We start from the raw sequence: 19,413 nt of genomic DNA, 5'->3' as shown, positions 1-19,413 counted from the left end.
CTCATGAATTACAGTTCCAGAGAGTATACTCATGTACCTTATCCATGTTTGTGACCTAAGATCCATGAGGGAAATACAGTGTAGTGTCTCTTAGACTTGGTGTTCACCTGTTTTCCTTGAATGACCATGGTAGAGCCAGTCAGGCTGATTAGTAATTAACAGAACATAATCTGTGTGAAAACATGCTCAGTGAATAAATTCACATCTCTTTAACTTTCTTTTTAAGGCTAGATCTGTTATGAGTAGATGGTCAACACAGTTGTCTACCTGCAAGGCAGTACTCTATGAGGACGTTCTCTCACTTCTTCTTCCCCAGAGGAATACATTGTCTAGATCACCACCCAGCGGTTTCCCAAAACATACAGAGTCTGTTTGCTGTGCTTACTCCAGGCGTAAAATAGAAGCCTCATCTTAAAGTGTTTTCCCTGGTTCTCACCTGGGATCTGTTCAGCACCTTGTGCTTTGTGGCTCTGCATGTGGTTTCCTCCTGCTCCCCGGGAGAGCCTCGTCTCTGTCCTGCTGGAGGGAGGGAGCAGGTGCACTGTGGTTTTTAGCCGTTTCCAATCTGACAACTTCTGTTTTGCTCTGGTTCCTGACTGGTACAGGGCACCCACTGCAGGATACCAGCCAGGTGACAGGTGTTTCATCTATCTCATACAGGACTGCACAACGCACAAGGTGTCTGTGCTGCCTTCAGCAGGGCAGGGGTTGGATTTGTCTGCAGTTGACTCCTTAACCTGTAACAGGAGCCTCAGCAATCTCCTGTGGCAGGTTGCAGATGAAGAGATCTTGAGGTTGCACCTTGGCCCAGAGCTGTAGAAGAGGTGTAAAGCATGTCCTTCAGTGCAGCAGTACTCCCCTTGGAATAAAATGTGAGGTGTTTTTCTGTTCAAGAGTATGTTGCAGTTTTGCTTGTTTTTTTAAAATAAACTTCCAAGACTGTTGCCAGCAGAGCTATTTTGCTTTTTGGTTTTATTATTCTCCAGAAAAGTAGACTCTCACTTGAGATGTGTTCCTGACAAGGGTCAGGGATGAAGTATTTTTAGCAGCCTCGGTGGCTCTACTGCAGTGCATTCATGCCTTGCTTGTTCAGGGTTGCAGTTGCTTTTTCAAACATGCATTTGGGGCTCCTGCCAAGACACCCAGGGCACTACAGCATCGTGTTACAAGGTCTTGCTTTGTGCAGGCAGAGCTCAACCCAGCAGGGCTGGCTCTGGGCTCTGCCAGCGCAGCTCTGTGGTACAGCGTGTTTGGCCAGTGGAGGGGTGCTGGGGTTCACACTGCATGCTGCCCTCACCGCGCGCTCAGGATGGAGGACTCGCTGCCTGCCTCTGGAACCGTACGTCCTGGCTCTTTCTCCTTTCTTGGATCTCAGCCGTACTGGGGTTGTGGATCTGGCTAGTTTGCTGGGCAGAGTCCTGGGTCACCACTGAACACCCAGGTTCTGCACCTCTGTTTGCTGTTGGTGATGCTGCTGGAGTTTGCTTTTAAAAAATCAGTCAGCAAGCTGCTGTGTGTTGTGACACTGAGGGAATGAAATCAAGTGTCTACTGTCCATCCTCTCATCAGTGTGATTTAAGTTTTTTCTGGCACTGTTGCTCCACAGCAAGCAATCTTTGTGGCCCAGCTTGTGCTCAACATTAAAATAAGGAAACCAATTTGTGCTGCTGAGATGCTGATTTTGTTTTAAGTGCTTGATATGTTCTGGATGTGGGGGTAAAAATTGCACATCAGGAGTCTCCCCATGAATGTGCAGAATCTGTGGTTTGAGCAGTTTAGTGATTAGAAAAGGTTTCTTATACCAGAAGTCCATGTCTTTCAGGAGTATGGTTAATGCTTCTCCAGTTATAGTGATTTCTTCCAGGGAGCTTTGAGCTCTGGCTTCCTCATGGGAGTCCTCTGCAAAGTCTTCTGGAATTTGTCCCAAACGGCACAGAATGTGGAGAATTTGTCAGAAAGCGCCATGTATAAATTCAGTGAACAACAGGAAATGTGAACAGCGGAAGAAATATGTCTGAGATGAAGTTTTAGTAGTTTTTAAGACCTCTTTAGCTTTTAAAGGCTGCATTTTATCAGGACAGTAAGTTCTAGGAAGTGCTGTGTTCTGCAGGAGAGAAACGTACTGGTCTTTGAAAGTCTACCTGCCTATTTCAGTGGAAATATTTTGGTCAACTTTAAAATCGGGTGTTTCATGAAGAAAACAATGGTGAACTTCCCAGGAGCTCCCTCCTCTTGGTGCAGAGGTAGAGGAAATCCAGTCCCTGCTGGGATTGCTGCTGTCATCAGTGCTGGTTTGATCTTCCTGTTTTCCCTCTCCTGTCACCTGGGCCTGTAGCTCTGCTGGGTGCAGGTTCTGCCTCCTGTGGGGGTCTGGCCGTGGTGGGACAGGGCCCTGTCCCAGGCTGCAGCAGGATGTGGGCTGTGGGTGTCCCTGCAGAGCCGGGGCAGCACCGTGCGTCAGGGCCGCTCCACAGGGATGGGATGGGGAAAATAACACTCTGTGTTCGGCCTGAGCACGCTCCTTCCCAGAGGACAGAGCTGCATTGTTGGGACAAAGAAATGTGAAAATACTAAAAGCATTCAAACTATTTTCTTTTTATTTGGGAGCCTTTTGTGGAGCTCTGCATAGCAGCCAGCCCAGTGTGTAGAGCCACTGGCAAAATTCAAAGATGAGCTGGGAGTAGAAGGAAAACCATAAGCTTTTTGGGTTTTTTGCCACTTACAGGGAAGGGTTCTTATATTTTTATAGGGGACATTATCCGTGTCAGGCTAAGGTGCCTGGATATGTGTTGACTGATCTACTTAAAAGGAAGAAACATTTTTAGTCAGTCTGGTTTCAGGTGATTTATGGTACATACTTTATTGCAGTGACTAATACTTTGGTTTTAAAAGTTGAGCTTTCTTGTATTGTCAGCTTAGCTGCAAGTATCTGGGTCTTCAATACCTCTCCAACAAAGCCAGAAAGGATCAGATTTCCTGCTATTCATATTCCAGCAGTTGAAGGAAATATGGGTTAATGGGAAGAGATTTCATAGCAGAAAGGACATGTTATGTTTGTTCTTTTATAAGCTGTCAATGGAAAAAATAGCAGTGTTACATATTTAAAAAACTCTTTTGTAGGTCATCTGCAAGGAAGAATTATGTATTTGTTGTTGAAAACAACTTTGAGTTGTGGAGGGTTTCTTTTTTCTTTTTTAGTAAGATGGTATAGTGTGTGTTTTGGTTTTTCTGGATCATTTGTTTTCCTGTGGGTTTTTTTGTGGTTGTTTGTTTGGGGGGTTTGGTTGGTTGGTTGGGTTTTTTGTTTGGTTGGTTTTGTATTTGTAATTTTTAAAAAAATACTGATTTGACATTCTACTTGTACCAGGGCCACCAAGAAATATCAACTCAAGACAATGATTTATGTTCAGGATGTTCACATCAACCAAGCTATTAAATTACTGGGATATTATCAATTGGAAGTTTCATTAACCTGGAGCAGAAGCCATTAAAATTTCCTGGGCAAACAGCAGTCCATGTTCTTGGAACAAGGGTCATACCCTGAACAATTGCTAGTCAGATTTCCCTGTACTGTGAAACATCTTAAGAGATGGTCGTAACCCAGATGAAAATGAGTCTTAAAAAACTGAGTTGAGGCTGAAGTCTCTCAATGAGGATGCAGTACAGGAGGGATGGTTTTTGACTGTAAGAGTGAAGGTAGAGGTGCTCTCAAGGCTAACAGTAGGTAAGAGTATTTTGAGTAAGACCTATAAGGACAGAGGTAGGAACAACACATCCATGTCCAAGTGCATAACGCAGCCCCAGCAGACAGTGCTGGCAGTGGGTGTAACATGGGAAACAACTGACAGAGCAGATTAGACAGTGGTATCTTCCTGAGCAGTCTGTAGTGTTAAAAGAATTTTAATCAAAGAGAAATACAAAAGCCAGCGTGCTTCCTGCTTTATCAAGAACTCTATTCCAAAGACAACATTAGTTTAGCTATTTCTTCACTAGCAATGTTTGGGTTCATCATTTTGAGTTTAGGATCACAATATTTATTTTGAAAGGAAGGGGATGTTAATTTGGGGAGGACTGATGCAGAAGACAACCTGAAAACACTCAAACAGAAGTGCTAGTTTCTGTGGTGGTCAACTGCCTCTGTTTGCGAGAAGGAGCACTTTCCTTTCCTGCTTTCTGTCAGTGTGTTGCGCTTGAGCGTACCTCGAGAGCATTTGATCCATATACAGCACTCTGCCCACGTATGATGGTCTGGTGTAAGGTAATTTTGTAAACCTCTGGATAGGATCACTCTGAGCAAAGATTTGTCAGAGCTTGTGACTTCTAGGATAATCAATCAGTGAAGTCACTCAGTATTTTGTTCTTAAAAAGAATAAATGTGAACAGTTTTGTGCCAGGCACTGACTGCCAGCCTCTTGCACATCATGAACCCAGAGCCACGGAAACAGAACTCTGATTTTGTTCAAAATATGCTCCAAAACTCACATGATCAACAATGTTTTCTTTTACCTGAATTTGTCTATGTAGTCACTGCCTCTCTTCATAACTTGCATTCACATCTTGGTTTGGTGTTCTGGAAGAAAGGTGCCTTCTCTAGAATGTCTTCACATCTTAGTTATGGCTCAGGGGAAATCTGCTTTCTTCCGCAGCCAGTTGTTGTGGCATTATTAGTTGTAGCTGTATAATGTAAGAGTTTACTTTGTGAATCATGTCATGCAAATCTGATAGATGGGCTTGCTGAATTTCAGTACTGCTATCAGTGGGTTTCTTCGGCTTTTCTGGTTTTAGGGTTTTTGTAGATTCTGCAAGTTCCAAATACCGCTTCAAATTTTCAGTTACACTGTGGCTTTTGTTACTTTCACGGCAGAAAAGCATTGAGAAGCAAACAAAAAGAAAGCAAAGCATGCAGCTTTCCAGGGGAAGTACAACTGGAAATCACTGTGGACATGAAGCTCCTTCAGAAATTAAGAAGCGTGTTCGAAGATTATCTTTCACTTTTTTGCTGAGAGAAGAGCTGTCAAATTCAGTATATCCAAGCCACCTTAGTGAGTGTAAGGCATCAGGTATGTTATTGAATTAACAAGCCTGTGTCAGCTAAGCTGCAGTAACCCATCATGTCCTGTGCTTGCTGCACACTTTAGGCTCATTGCAAGGTAGAAACAAAATCTTGAATCTTACATCCTGCCTCGCATATGCGGTGCCCAAGACGACTCACATTTGCAGGTACTGCTGCTGTGCACAGCAGCTGTGTGGGTCTGTGTTGACACTTTAATTAAGTTCAGTCACTGAATGGTAAAACTCAATCACCAAGACAGTTGCTGAAGAGTGAGAAGATGTTTTTTGTGGATTTGAACTTTGGTTGGCTTTTTGTGGTTTATTTTTTTTCTAATATTTTAATAATATGAAAATGTGAGAAGGTAAAGTTCGGTAGCTCAAAAAACTTTACATAATAAGTAGAAATAATCAATTTGATTTACAGATGTGCAGCAAAACTGAAAACTGGCAAGTGAAATTCTGCTTGAAGAAAATTAAAGTGATTTCAACCACAGCCGTGTACCTTCCCAAGTTGTCATTGGGGAAAACAGAGCATTAAGACTAAAAGAAATGTGTTTTTTGGGGAGTGTGTATATTGTATACCAGTTAGAGTTACATATCAAACACTTTGGTGATGTTCATGCCAGCAATATGGAGAAATGACAAACCAAGCCTACTTGGAAATGTTCCATTTTATCACTCTGCAGTTTTTAGGTTCCTTTATTGATAAACTTAATCCTTTATGCAGACTGGGCATCTTGCCCCAATTGTGGTTTCTGCTGAGCCAGAGCCATGCTGGATAGTGTGCTAAGTGTCTTTATTTTTTATTTTTTGTGTCATGAAGGAAGAAGATCATGTTTTATATGCAGATTTCTAACAGATTAACCAATTCATTGCTTATTAATAAAACAAGACTAGAAGTGTTTAAAGCCCTTGCTGCAGGTTGCAGGTCTGCTGAAGTTTGAGTTTGTTTTCCCCTTGCTTTCCCTTGTGACTGGAAGCAAATCCCAGTGACCATGAAGCAGCAGCCTTTGGTGAGCCCTCGGCTGCTCATGCCAGACCAATGTGCAAGCAGTCATCTTGGACTTGTCAGTTTTTCCCGTACCTGGAAAAATGGAAAGGAAAGGAGACAGGGCAGGATTTAGTGCAGTTTTGCATGCCCTTTGGATGTAATTATTTAAAGTTCCATTCTATGTTTGGAAGTGGCACTTAATCAGTACTAACAGATTAAAGTGAGGCTTTGGATCATCACATGAGTAGCTGGAATAGACAAACTGTTTAGTGTCTCCTAGAGAGACTAGGTTATAAATACTGAGAAGTCCTTTTCTAACTACACATCATTTAACCATCTATGCAAATCTGGTCTAGTAGCAATCTGGCAGGCAGCAGCTGCATTTCTCTCATTGTTACTGTGGGAGAGTTAGCTTGATGCAGCAGTGATCGCAAGAATGCCCTTGGAAAATGTCCTTGGCGTTGATACGTCCTAAAAGGTAACCTGCCCATCCATGCAGCTGTTCCCTCTCCAGTATGGTCCCTGGGGACATCTGCTGGGTGATAGCTGCTCTGGCTGTGGACTGCCCTTGTTGGTACCCCAGTCCCGAAGTGCATCGTCTCAGCCTGCCATGGTCTTGCTCACAGTAGTGGTTTTGTGCTGAACTGGTTATAAGAAGTCCCATCAGTATGGTGAGTGAGTGCTGTGGGATGCAGGGATTTATGAACTAACCTTTCTCTCTCTCTCTCTTGCCCCCCCCACTTGAGTGCTAATGGAAACATTTTGAGTACTTCTGGAAACAGGTGTGGGGAAAGAAAGGGCTGGTTTTTTTCTGGTGATTAAAAATGGGACAAGAAACTGTGACTAGTTAAAAGCAAGCAAGTCCTGTGCAGAGCATCCTCTGAGGGAAATCTGCAAAAGGCAGATATAGTCAAAACTGGCTTTATTCCAATGGATGTGTACAGAGGAGGGGAGCTCCAGCTCCATGAAGTGACTTTGAAGTCTAGGATCTTAAATTAGAAGGTAAATGTTAAATAATGTATTAGCTTAAAGTGCTTCTGGCCCAAATGGTACCTCGTACGTTTAGGCTATTGCAGCATTTATAATCACATACAAGTTCATAATTTGTATATGCCAGCAGAATGTTCAGGTGGCTTTAGCCCTTGTCCTGGGCAGTAAGTGTGGGAGCAGTCTGGAAGGTTTCAGTTTCGGGATTAGTATGGATCAAGACCAGGGATCTGTGATTGGGGTCTTGCAGCTGTGCAGGAACTTACTAATCACCACAGAATTAAGCAGGAAGCCTTGTGCAAGAGGCCTCATATCACTGAGGTTATTGATCCAGGAGTGCCATTGGGATATTAAGCCTTCACTGGCTATACAAAGTTCTAGTCAATAAAGGCAAATCTTCTGGCTTTGAATTTTCAGTAATCTGTGTTCATTTTAAGGCTTTATGGTAGCAAGTCATTTAACTGTTCCACTTGCTTACTTAAGCAAAATTTTGTAAACTAATGAGCTGTGTAGATACTCTTACATCTTGTTGGTATGGACTGGTAAATTTAGAGGATATAAATCTCATTACTAAATGTTTCCCTTTCTGGGAGTTCTGTGGAAATGTAGTGAAATTATGAATTCAAATTTAACTGTAACTGATTTCTGTATCTGGAAAAAACTTAGTGAACATACAGTTCACTTGAGAGATCTTAAATATTTAATATCATATATTGCAGAAAAAGATGCAAAGATTCAATCGAGTATTTAAATAAAATTATTTCAAAACTCAGTTATTTTCTTCCCACTCCTTGCCAGGCTTTGATTTAATGGTTCTTCATCTTCAGTGAGACAGTGGAGGCTTCAATATTTCCTGCTGAGAGAGGAAGTTCATCTTAAGGTGCTTATAAGGTTGTCAGCAGCTGCAAAATGGGCACAAAACCTGGGCTGGAATGGCTTACCAGAGCATATTTTCAGCATTAATTGTCAGTAGTTGACTTTCCAAGATCTTTAGCCAAAGGCTTAGTGCTTTACCAGCTGAGAAGTTGTAGCTAATGTGGCCCATTTCAAACCTTCACTGCAGGCTATCATCACGTTGTGTCGTTTTATACTAAAGGTATCTTTCATTTGTCTGACAAATAAGATTTTAAAGTCCTTGGGTTTTAAGGGAATCATCTTTGTCCTGAAAGCAGTAGTAGGGCTTTTGAAAAAAGTTAGGGAGAAAGGTTTCTTTTCCTGAGAGAGAATACCTGTTTGTGGGTCTAGAAGTTTTCTTGAGCACAGCAGATGAGGTCCCTTTCTCTTCCCTATTTTCCTTTCCTCTTCCATACTTTATCACACTGTGTTTTCAGTGCGACCAAGATCCCTTTGCCTCAAGTACAAGGAAAACAGTACTTGTAAAACTGGGACCTTCTTGTAAAGGCAATATGACTAACTCTTGGGTGATGCAGTGCTTCCCAGACTGGAGGGAAACATCTCCAAGACAAGTCCTGTATCTGTCTCAGCTTGGGCACTAAGGATTCTATTTTCCCTGACTGAGAAAGTCACAGAAGCTAATTGTTTTGTGGGAGTGAGCTGCTGAAAGGGAAGGAGGATGGCATTTGTTGTTGATGGATTCAAATGCCATATCGAGAATAAGGTTTGCAGTTATAGGTGCAAAAGAGTCCCTGAAGAGCCATGTTTCTGGGAAACCTGTGCTTCAGTGAAGGAGTTAAACTGCTTGAACATCATCCTGCCTGCTGGCTGTCCTTGGAAACTGCATTGTGGGGCAGATGTTCTGTACTTGGGTAGAAAATGCAGCTGGTTGGGATTTATCTAGGGAGGATTTCCTAATTCAGTTAGAAGAAAGCTGAGCTTGTTACATTTCAGGCAGATCAGGAGAATTACAAATTCTTTAGACGTTAGGAATAATGTTTTCTTTCTGAAGTTCTAAAAATGCATTGACTCATGTTTGGTGCAGTCGTGGTTGAACTCTGGAAGTGTTAGCTGATTTTGATGGGCTTTGGTTTTAGCTCACGCGCTCCATAGTTAGTTCCTAACACATTCATCTTTAGTTGAACTGGCCAAAAAAACACACTAGAGAGTACAGGTTATTAATTTGAAAACTGTGACAAAGTTTGCAGTAATTGTACTATTTTACAGATGCAAGTGAGTAAAATTAATGTATATACTGTATCTTTCACAGGGATCCTGATAAATACGTGTTTTATCTTTAGCTTGGATATGAAAGAGTATTTATAATGTATAACCACAGATTGAGTCAAGCACAAAAATTATGCAATAAACCTAAGAAGCTGTCATGCCTGTGAGTATCAAGAGTTAAGAAAATGAAAACCTAACACACACATCCCAGCATAAGCTGCTGGATGTAATACTTGATTAAAATTGGCTGCCAAGCAAGCACTTCTGCCTTAAGGTTTCAGTCAGCAATTGTTCCTTTGCTTCTCCACTTTCTTCCTTCTCCTCATATATGCACTTGTGTGTACACACTTCCTTTAGTCATCATGCATATATACATTGACTCCCAACCCTGCCCACTGGGAATGGCCAGGTCACTGTCTGGCCCTCGTGGGGCATGGGGCAGCCCTGTGCAGCGTCCCCCCAGGACTGTGCTGCTCCAGTGGGCAGCTCTCCATTTTAGCAACATCTGCTCCATCATCCTCTGCCACTTGTAATTCCCCTTCCCTTGGAGGGGAGTGCTGAAGTTGCATCTCCCATATGTAATGTCTGATTAATTTGTACATTTAGAAGAGATTCTTTGTGTGAAATTTTAGTCTTGCAAATGTTGGGAATGATGCAGTGGCAGAAGCCGATTTCCCAGCTGGCTTTTTGTAATTAGTATTTAGTGTAATCAGGGTTTGTAAGCTTTTCAGACACCCCTTTGAGGACAGTCAGAGGTGGGAATTCTTCCCTGATGTAACTAACTTAAAGTTTTTGCTCTTTATATCTAGACTTGGAAGTGTGAAACAGTTCCAAATGTGTAAAGACAGAAGTTGTATTACAGGAGCCCTTGTGCACCAAATGATGCATTTGGCTCAGTCTAGCCCCCTTCTTAGTAAGACCTGTTTTATACGTGCAGTTTTACTTGAGTGTGTTTGCCCTGCATTTGTGTCAGTGTATGGAACTGGAAGGGCCCATCACCTGTGAGAGTCTCCTGGCTTGGTCTAGTGTTTTTGGTGGGTTTTGTCTGCATTTGATGCAGAAGAAGAGGTGAAATCATTTGGGCATAAGTCCGAGTGATTTATTTTTTTCCCCCGTCTATTGTGTTGGTCCCACAATGCCTCAATGTCTGATCTGATATTAGATGTGCTGATACCAAGTGCTTGCACATTACCTCCTTGTAATTTGGTTCATACCACTTGCTTGGCTTTCCCGCTCTCCTGTCTTACCTGTCATCCTTCCCTTGAAGAACCTGATGGAGAGGGTTCGAAGCAGACCCTGATTTTGTGAGCCTTGCAGTTTGATTGTGCCCAAAATGAGAGAGGGAAAGGTGCTGATGCTCCCAACTCATTTTCCGTTTGGTGAAGTGCTGTGTGCAGACACCAGGTTGGCCTCCTGGTTATCCATCTGAATCCCTAGGAAGCAGGACCTGTGCAAGTGTAAAACCTGTGTCCGAACAGATATTCCAAACCCAGGATCTTAATTAATGACTACTTTCAGTACTGGATTAAATAAACAGACCGTATATTTCCTTTGCCACGGATTACTGAGGGTTCTGCTTTGCACTTGCTGTATTCAGAGCTCTGCTGCTATCACTCCTAGTGTACTCTCAGATTTTGTGTAGCTGTGCATGAAATGGAGCAATCCAGTTTCTGCTGCACAAGAGGCTGTGGCGGGATACGCCCTGATAGGGATTTGGTTGCAGCACCGGCACATGGGCCATGAGCACGTGCCTGCTCTTCCCACTTGCCATGCTGAGCAGTGGTTGTACCTGTGTTCCAGGGGCTGTATGAGTAGTGCTCTCAAAAGGGAGGAAGGGAGTTCAGAAGTCCAAACCATGAAGCTTTAGTAACAGCAGTGTCCTAAACTGACAGGACAAATTATAAATTGTACTTCACGTAAACCAGCAAACTGTGAATCCAATTTTTCTTTCAAACATGCCCACAGCACTGTGGGCTCTGGATCCCTTGCAATGCTGAGAAGGGCACATGGTGTGCACTGGCAGTGCCAGTGATGCCACATTCCCCCGGGTGCTTGGTCCAGCAGGTTAGTGCTGCTTAGTGCTGCTGTGGGGCTGTTCAGGGACAGCTGCCCTCTGCCCGGTCTGTGGTGCCCAGCTGTGGTCCTGAGCCCTCTGGTCCTTGTGCTTCTTGACAACTTGGAGCCAAATCAAAGGTGTCCTGCTGTGGTGCTGGCCCAGTTACCTTCCAATAATTATAGCCCGCTTTTAGGCTCCTCTGCTGTTTCAGTGCCAGGGATTTGTCTTTGTCTAACAGTTGTTCTTGCGTTCTTCTTTTCCCAGTTTCCTTGACACTGGTTGTACTGTCCAGTTGTTGCTGTGAGGAGCCCTAACACTGGCTTGTCTTCCCATCAGTCAGATGTGCACCTTGAGTGTTTGAGTCATTCCCCACGTGAAAAATTCTGGGTGAGGGAGAAGGCAGGGAAGTCACCTTTTCTCCACAGTCTGAGCACCACTTTAGGGAACAGCACAGTAAGGGAGCGATCACAACTTGGAACTTGAATTTTTCTGCTAGTGTCTCGCTCTCTCACTTACTATTTTGCATTACTTAATATTTGGCAGCATTCAGATTTTTCCACGTAAATGGATTTAGCCCCTGCTGTATTTTTTCCCAAAACCTTTTGGTTTTAAGGAGTCCTGGAAAGAGTTCTCATCTTGTTAAAGGGGTCATATGAGCCTCTAATCTCTGTAAGTTTTTAAGCTCCATCAAAGCTCATTTGCCCCCACCCCTTCAGTTGGTCCTCTTTCCAGTTTTACTGAGTAACTTCAGGAAAGAAATACTCTAGAATGTAAACAAGCTACAAGCTGCCACTGGCTGCATCCCCTGTACTGAGAATACCTGTAGCAGGGAAGGGTGCTTAGTGTCCCATCCCTTCCCTGCCCTTCTCAATGCTGGCTCAAGTTAGGAGACTTTGTTCTTGGCTGAGGCACTTGGACTGTCTGTGTTCCCCCAGGTGGCTGAGGCTTGATGCCATCATCTGGCTCCAGCTGCAATGGCCACTGTCTCCTGCTGTGTGAGGCTGTCAGAGAAGGAGGGTGAGGGTGGCAAAGCTGCCAGAGTTCCTGCTGCAGTGAGAGCTGCACAGACTTGCTGCTGGATTGCAACGTGCCAGAGCTGTTTGAGTTTTGTTTGCATGGAAGAGTAGCTGTTGATGCTCTTTTTATGATGGTTTTATTTCTTCGTGGGTATAGAAGTCTCCTTTTAACAGCATGAGACACCAGTGCTCTGTTGCCATATGAACTCATTGAAGAAAGCATGGGTTCCTTTTGGATGAGTGAGACAGAGTCCTCTTAATGGAGGTGAAACTCAGCCTGGTAGGTTGGGTTTGGTTTTATTGCTCTGTAGCCTTAAAACTTTTGAAGGCTCTCTGATTATATGAAGTAGACTAATGTGCATATTTTCATGGATTTTCATAGATCTGTGTGTTGCTTTATATGGTGAAATGATCTATCTGAATAGTAGTAAAATTTATGTGAATATTCAGACTGGGTTGTACCCAATATAAACTGCTTCCTAAATAAGGCTAATGACATTCTTTCTGCACGAGCAATTTCACCATCCTTGCCTCTCACCCCTGTTAAGTCAGATCTGCTGTTGTTAACCGAAAAAATGTCTTGGGCATCTGGAGATTTCTCTGTATAAATACTTATTTCTGAGAGAGAAATCTGCCATATGAATGTGAAACATCTCCTTGAAAAGTGACTCTTTCTGTTTTTATTTTCCCCCCTAAATTTCTTGCTGTTGTGTTAGACTGTGATTCCAAATCCAGTGTGTACCCTGAACTTGTACAAGAATAGAAATTATTCTGTTTCTGCATTTAGCCTGGATAGTGTTTTTTTAGTGGAGATTTCTCACTATATTCTTGCAGGAGGGTGGATGCCTCTTGGCCTGTTTCTTGCTCCCTGTTGCTCTGGGGTGCAGCAGATGAAGCCAGGCACTCTCTGTAGTGTTGTGCAATGTGGTCAGTGCATTTGTGATGAGATTCTGCTGCATTCCGTGGATGAGTGGGTGATCACAAAGATGGGGCAGATGTGGGCTGGGATCCTTGTTTGGTACTGGTCAGTGACTAATACCAATGCTTCTGTTTAACAACCTTTTTTACAGCTTGAATTTTGTGTTGTTTGTTAGTGCACTTGGAATCAGAGAATCTCAGTATCTAATACTCCCATAAGCTGATAAATTTTTAGAGACCCTTTTACCGTTTAACCCTGAAAATAGCCACATAAAATAGTAATGCAAATGTCAGTTGAATTAGATTTGAATTAGAAAAATGACTGGGATTTGCAGTTATTTTCACAGCAGTATGTTGCAGTTTGGGATCCATGATATTATGGTTCGTGGTGGTAGTTTCATTTTCATTCGTGTTCTTTGCACATCTTGGCCTTGGTTAACGCAGTGCTGCTTCCCGGGCTCTTCCCGATGCGCAGACCTGCTGACAGCTGTGGCTCTGAGGCAGCCAGTGCTGGGGCAGGGCAGGACAGAGTGGGAGGGGGGCAGCGTTGCTGACAGCGGTGCTGGTGCTGCTCCCTCGGTCAGTTCCACACTGCAGGGTCCGGGTGTACGCCAGGCACCTGTTGGCAATGGGGAGATGGGGACTGCGGTTGAGCCAGTCGCAGAATTGCACCACAGGCTGTTCTGAAATCCACCTTCCTCTTGCCTTTTCCCTCCTCTATTGTCCTTCATGTCCTGTTCTCTGACATCACAGAAATGACCACAAAAATGCTTTTAGGGCTTTATCATTTAACATCTCCACACCAGCATGGCTTGTCTCCTTCATGAATCAGACATTACCTCTCCTGCTCTGTGCAGTGTTTTCATTCTCAGTTCCTGTTCTAAATGGCCTGTACAATGTACTTGCCATTTCATCATAATGCTTTTTCAGAAGTGCCACCTGACATACCAATATAATTTGAGACAATGGGTTTTCAGCTGTTCTTCCTCTAATTTTGGTTCCTACAGAACACATTTTTGGGTTTTAATTGCTCTTACGTCTCTCTTTTCCTAAGGAAAACTGAATTTTGCACGTAGGAATATTTTCTTCCAGATTACCTGGGACTTGAGTCAGTCAGGAGTTTCTCCTCTGTTACATTGCTGAAGTTTATATTTTATGAATTAACGTTTCAGTGCAGAATTTCTTCACATTACCTGTGCATTACTGCAAGTGAAGAAAATTATTTAAGAAAAATGCAAACCTACCAAAGCCTAGCACTGTGACGTCTGTCAGAGCCTCAAAGAGTCATTGCCTCAAAGGGACAGACATAAATTAAAAAGGGAAAGTTCAGTCCTTGTATTGATGCTGGTGGCAGACATGCTGCAGGATTCATGCAGCAGGGAGCTCCTAAAAGGTTACTCCATTCCTGTCAGGTTTGGCAGTTCCTGGTGTTTCAGCCTTGGGAGCACCTTGCATACTCTGAATTACAATGGTTCTGAAGATCCCAAACTCAGATTAAATATGGCTTGTCTTTGGATCATCTTGTCTCTGTCCTGGATGAGTGATAACACTTGCTACAAACGGGGAATATCAGTGAGACAAAGAAGAGCAAGGGGAGAAGTAGCCATGGGTGAGGGTGGCTTTTTAAAAAGGAGTCTGAAGGAGTGGGGCTAGGTAGCCTAAGGTGCTATGGGTCAGAGCTGTCAAACAGGGTGATGAGCCTTTGCTTTACCTCTTCTAAATATGATAGTAAAACACGTTTTCTTTGACAAAGAAGTTGAGGGTAGGGGATAAGAGGTTCTGAGGTTTCTTCTTGCCCCAGAGTAGTCTGTGGTTACAGTGCTGTGCTGGCTCTGTTGTGTATTGGAGTCCTCCTGTAACAATTACTTCTAATTAGAGCTTCAGCCTTCCAAGAGATCACGCTAATAATCTGAAAATTTTGTTCAGTGAATATTAAATAGCAGTGTTTCAGCACTGCTGTAATTAGAGCTTATAGTTTATAGGTGGATTTATGTCCTGCTGTGCATCTTTGAATCTCCAGTGTCAATTCTGCTTGACCTTTGCTCCCAGGTCTGTTATGTTGTGTTGCTGAGGAGCAACTGTGTCACTTTGACTCTATTGATCTGCTCCTGATTTGGTTGTCTTTTATCCTGAACTATTTTTCTGGCTCAAAGGTATGGTTTTAAAAATAGTGTCAGGCATTGCACAGCGCCTGGGAAGCCCTGTAGCTTTAAATCCCGTGTCCTGGTCCTGCTCCGAGCCTGGAGCAGAGCTCCCCACCGAGGAGCGGTGCTCAGCCCGGGCCGGCACGCAGCCATGCTCGTCCGGCAGTGGCGCTCCGGCAGCACAGCCAGCGCTCCGGCCGGCCGATGGCCGCGGTGCTGCCCGGGCAGTGCCCAGCGCTCCGGCCGGGGCTGCCCATGGCTGCACGGTGATGTTTATGTGGTGCTGCTGTACCTGCGTGTGCTGTGAAAGGGACTTCTGCGAGCCCACGAAGGTGAGGAGCTTGTGGGGCATCACTGGAACAGTTGTAGCTGTCATGTTTGGCTGTTTCATTTAAATCTCCGGTAGAACTTGACCTCGTTTTGTGCATCAGCCTTGGAAGCACTGCATTTTTCCTCGGGGCACTGCTGTTGAATTTCAGTGGTTGTTTTTTTTAATACAGCTTTTCTTTGCTTTTGAAGCTGGGAAGTATGAATAGGCTCCTGTCTGAGTGAGTGTTGCAATCCCTAAACAAGATCAAATGTGGTGCTGCTTATTGGGATTTTCTGTTTTTGTTTTGTTTTGGGGTTTGGTTTGTATGATATAGTGAGTGATGAAAGAGGTGGGAGATGCAGATGCAGCCCAGTGTCAGAGAGAAGTATTTGCATTGGTAGCTTTTTTAATGTGACCTCTTGTTTTGCTGCTTTTAGCTGTGCAAAATGTATTTTCAGGAAATAGTAAACAAACTGCAGAACCATATTCTTCTCCAGGTAAAAAAAGAGTGAATGTGCTGCTTCCCATAGAGCCAGTGACCTTCAGAAATGATTAAGTATTTTTCTTCGGTTTCATTGGGCTGTGTAGCTCAGCACTGCCTTTTTTCAGTCTGAGTTAACAGTAAACGGTGTTTACTTCTAACAGTAAACAGGGGATCTTCCCCTCCTCCCCCATTTATTAAATACTGAAGAGAGACAGTGAGGTCTTTGATGCTCTGATCTGCAAGGCAAAATAGAAGCTATTTCTCTTTGAATTGTTGCAGTTAGCTCTCCCATGCACTGTGGTCCAGTGTTTGAAGAAAAAAGAAATCTGAGGTCCAAACTGTTTTTTTGCCATAGCTGAAGGTTTACCTGGGGGTCTGTTACAGTCTGCAGAAGACATGGTTGAGAGGTTGCATAATATTCCTGTTGTGTTTGAAACATGTATGTCTAATGCATTTATTTAATTAACTCACAGATTTTCCCAAAGGAAAATAGTATCTTCTATATGTGTACTTTGTTTCACTGCATTCATTAGTCTTCATAATAAAAGTGACACACAGGTGGTTCTCTGGAGAAATGCCTGTTGCTGAGTTGCAGAGGTACAGACTGTGGTGGTACAGAGCAGTAGGAAAGCCTGGGGGGTTACAGATGTTCCACATCCCGGGTTGATAGAACTGCATGCTTTGCATCTTGACACACCTAACATCAGGCTACTGCATCACCTCTTGAGAGCTGAAGAGAGGAGTAATAAGCACAGAATACCATGTTCTGTGCTCTCTAGGCCAGGTCAGGGTAGCCTGAGCAGCTTTCCACCATGTGTTGAGGAGATGCTGCACTGAGGGCTGTCTCTAAATGGAGTTCTCAATGAGGATTCTTGGCTTTTGCAAGAATACTGAAAGCAGCATAGTGATTTCAGGATTTGCCTAATTCAGTGTTCCCTGTGGATTTCCAGACAGGTGCTCTGTTGCCTGACTCTGCTGGGTGTTCATCATCCCTTGAATGTGTCTTCCTCTCTGATGTCTCATTGCTCAGTGTTCTCTTCCAGGTTTCCGAAGGCACCCGTGCCACGTGCCAGCAGCCCTGAGGAGGGCATGTTCATGGGCTGAAGGGACTGCCCTTGATCATAGTGCTTCTTGTTCTTGACAAGCTGAGTTTGCCACTTGGAGCAACCTTAGAGGTTTAGTTGGTGCTAATGCAGGAGCACTGGCAGCACTTGGGGCAAACATGCTGCTTTTGAACAAAGCAGGAGTCTGAAGCAGCTATACTGCGTACCTGTGACAACTGTGATCTTAGCTGGTACTACGTGTGTGTTGTACTAGAAGGGCTTCAAATAAGGAGACAAAATGTTAATAAATACTCTATGGGAATGACAAAGCAATATATTCACAGGAAGCATGAATCCTGTTGCTTTGAAATACTTAATATTGTATGAACTGTTGATTGGATAAACTTCAAGGAGGAATTTTGGTTATGGTCACATTCTGTGTTACACCTGCAGAAAATACTGCAGCTAAAAATAAAGAAATGAAGTAAGTGTAGAAGTACAGCTGCTGGAGTCCTTTAGATTAAACACTTGGAGGGATGTGCATATTAAACCTCAGCAGAGAAGCATCCCCTGAAAAAAGGGAGAATCCTTGCTCTCGCACAGGGCTGTTCTGTGCAGAAGGATCACACAGAGGCATTTGTTCTTCCAGACTTCAGACCCAGTTTGTTCCAATGCTTTGCAAGTCAAAGTTAGCTTGCAACCATAAAATTAAACTCTGTTCTTTGCAAATTAATATATATCATGCAATAATAATCTCTATTCATCAGATAGCAGCTTGAAGCAGAAAAAACCAAAACCGCTTTACTCTCTGGGAAGTGTTAACAAAAATTTTGTCTCTCAGGTAATGAGATGTGACTCAAACACTGGGGAAAACAGGGTGAGATAAATCAGAACCAAACAAAAACCATACATCATTTTACGTAGTCACTTTCTCATACAAGCTTGTATAAACTTGTTTCTTAATCCGCCCTCTTCTGCTGGTTCCTATACTTAACTTTTGCTCAGCTTTACCTCATTTCCTATCCTTATTGTTGTAACTTCTGGCCTGATTGGCACACCCCCCTTGATTAGAAATCAGAAGCTGCTAAAATAAACATCCATGGATGTTATTTTGGCTGTATCTTTTGCTGTGTCATCCCTTATCACCTCCTACGAGCTCTTGTGTATAATTCAGTTCTTTCCTATTTTTCCAATCAGATTGTTGTATCCATTCCCTTGAACTTGCCTCACCCTCAGTGTTGCCCTGTTTATTCAATCAACACCGATGATTTTGTGCTTGACTCTGTAGCTTTAGGAAACCATTACTGAATTGGGTCATCAAGCCATACTTCTTTTGTGCTCAAAAATATCTTTTCTCAAGATTTCAGAAGTTTGAGGTCAAGAAGGTGGTGTCTTTGGCAGCAATTCTGTTTATAAAAGGAATTAAAGGGGCCGTAGACAACCTCTTAAGGGGGATGTTACACTGCATCGTGTCTGTCTGTTCTGTCTCCGGGATGTCAATAAGTACTTGTGGGCCAAGCTGGTGCCTGGTCCTGCATGTCCCATTCCTGCTTGAGGGAATAGCTTGTGCAGTGTTCCTTGCCTCTGGGCTGGTAGGCAGCAGAGATGCACGTGTCTGAACCACAGGTGGGAAAGGTGGAGGTCAGCTTTGTAGCTTCAGCTACCTCTTAACCAGGTAGTAAGTGAAACATTTGCTTCCCAAGAGGCAGGGGGCCCTGGGCAGGTGGAGTCAAGCAGGGGGAACATGTGGAGCCCACTGGGCTCCCCTGCACTGACAGCAAGATGCTGTGAGGGAAGCATCTGTGACCAGCAATTGGCCTGCCCTCACGAGAATTTGCTGGAGCTCCCCTGTGGGATGTGTAGTGTTGGTTATTACAGAAGCTGTCTCTGGTACAGCAAGTATGGTACAGCAGCAGGATCTTCCATCATTGCCCCCGACACCAGTGAGGGCTGCAGCTGAATACTGGTCTACTTTGGGAAGAATTTCTGCTGCTAACAGCTCTGAGGAAAAGACAGCTGGCTGCTTTAAAGCTAAACTGTTTCTGGCACTTGATGTGGCACATGTAGTCACACCTCCATTTCATATCGAGTTAGGTACAAGGCCATGGGCAAGTCACCCTGCAGCTGGCTTTACCAAATCTCAAATTGTGGTTGAGGGTTTGTTTGTGTGCTTTGTGCCATTGCTTGGGGGATGCTGCTCTTGGCCCCAATGCCAAGTGAAGCAGTCCCAGGTCACCTTTCCCTCTGGTGGTGCTTCTGCTGTCCACTGTTCAGAGTGGCTTGGGCCTGAT

At 43.7% G+C, this 19,413-nt stretch overlaps 1 protein-coding gene across 3 annotated transcripts in view; it reads left to right on the top strand.

Moving 5' to 3' along the window:
• The window catches only part of TMCC1 (transmembrane and coiled-coil domain family 1), a 60,735-nt gene that overhangs the window by 23,875 nt on the left and 17,447 nt on the right, over positions 1-19,413 (top strand). Inside the window, exon 1 of one of the 3 annotated variants that reach the window (XM_082289122.1) lies at positions 1,246-1,339. The exons of the other annotated variants lie outside the window; for them this stretch is intronic. Within the exon in view, the coding sequence (XP_082145248.1) occupies positions 1,310-1,339 (30 nt within the window). The 5' untranslated portion in view covers positions 1,246-1,309. Of the gene's footprint in view, positions 1-1,245; positions 1,340-19,413 lie in introns of those variants that run through there. 3 annotated transcript variants of the gene reach the window in all.

Source organism: Coloeus monedula (assembly GCF_965178545.1).
Source record: "Coloeus monedula genome assembly, chromosome: 11".
Lineage (NCBI taxonomy): Eukaryota > Metazoa > Chordata > Aves > Passeriformes > Corvidae > Coloeus > Coloeus monedula.
The sequence above is the reverse complement of the archived record's forward strand: the minus strand, read 5'-3'. Positions and strand labels throughout refer to the sequence as shown.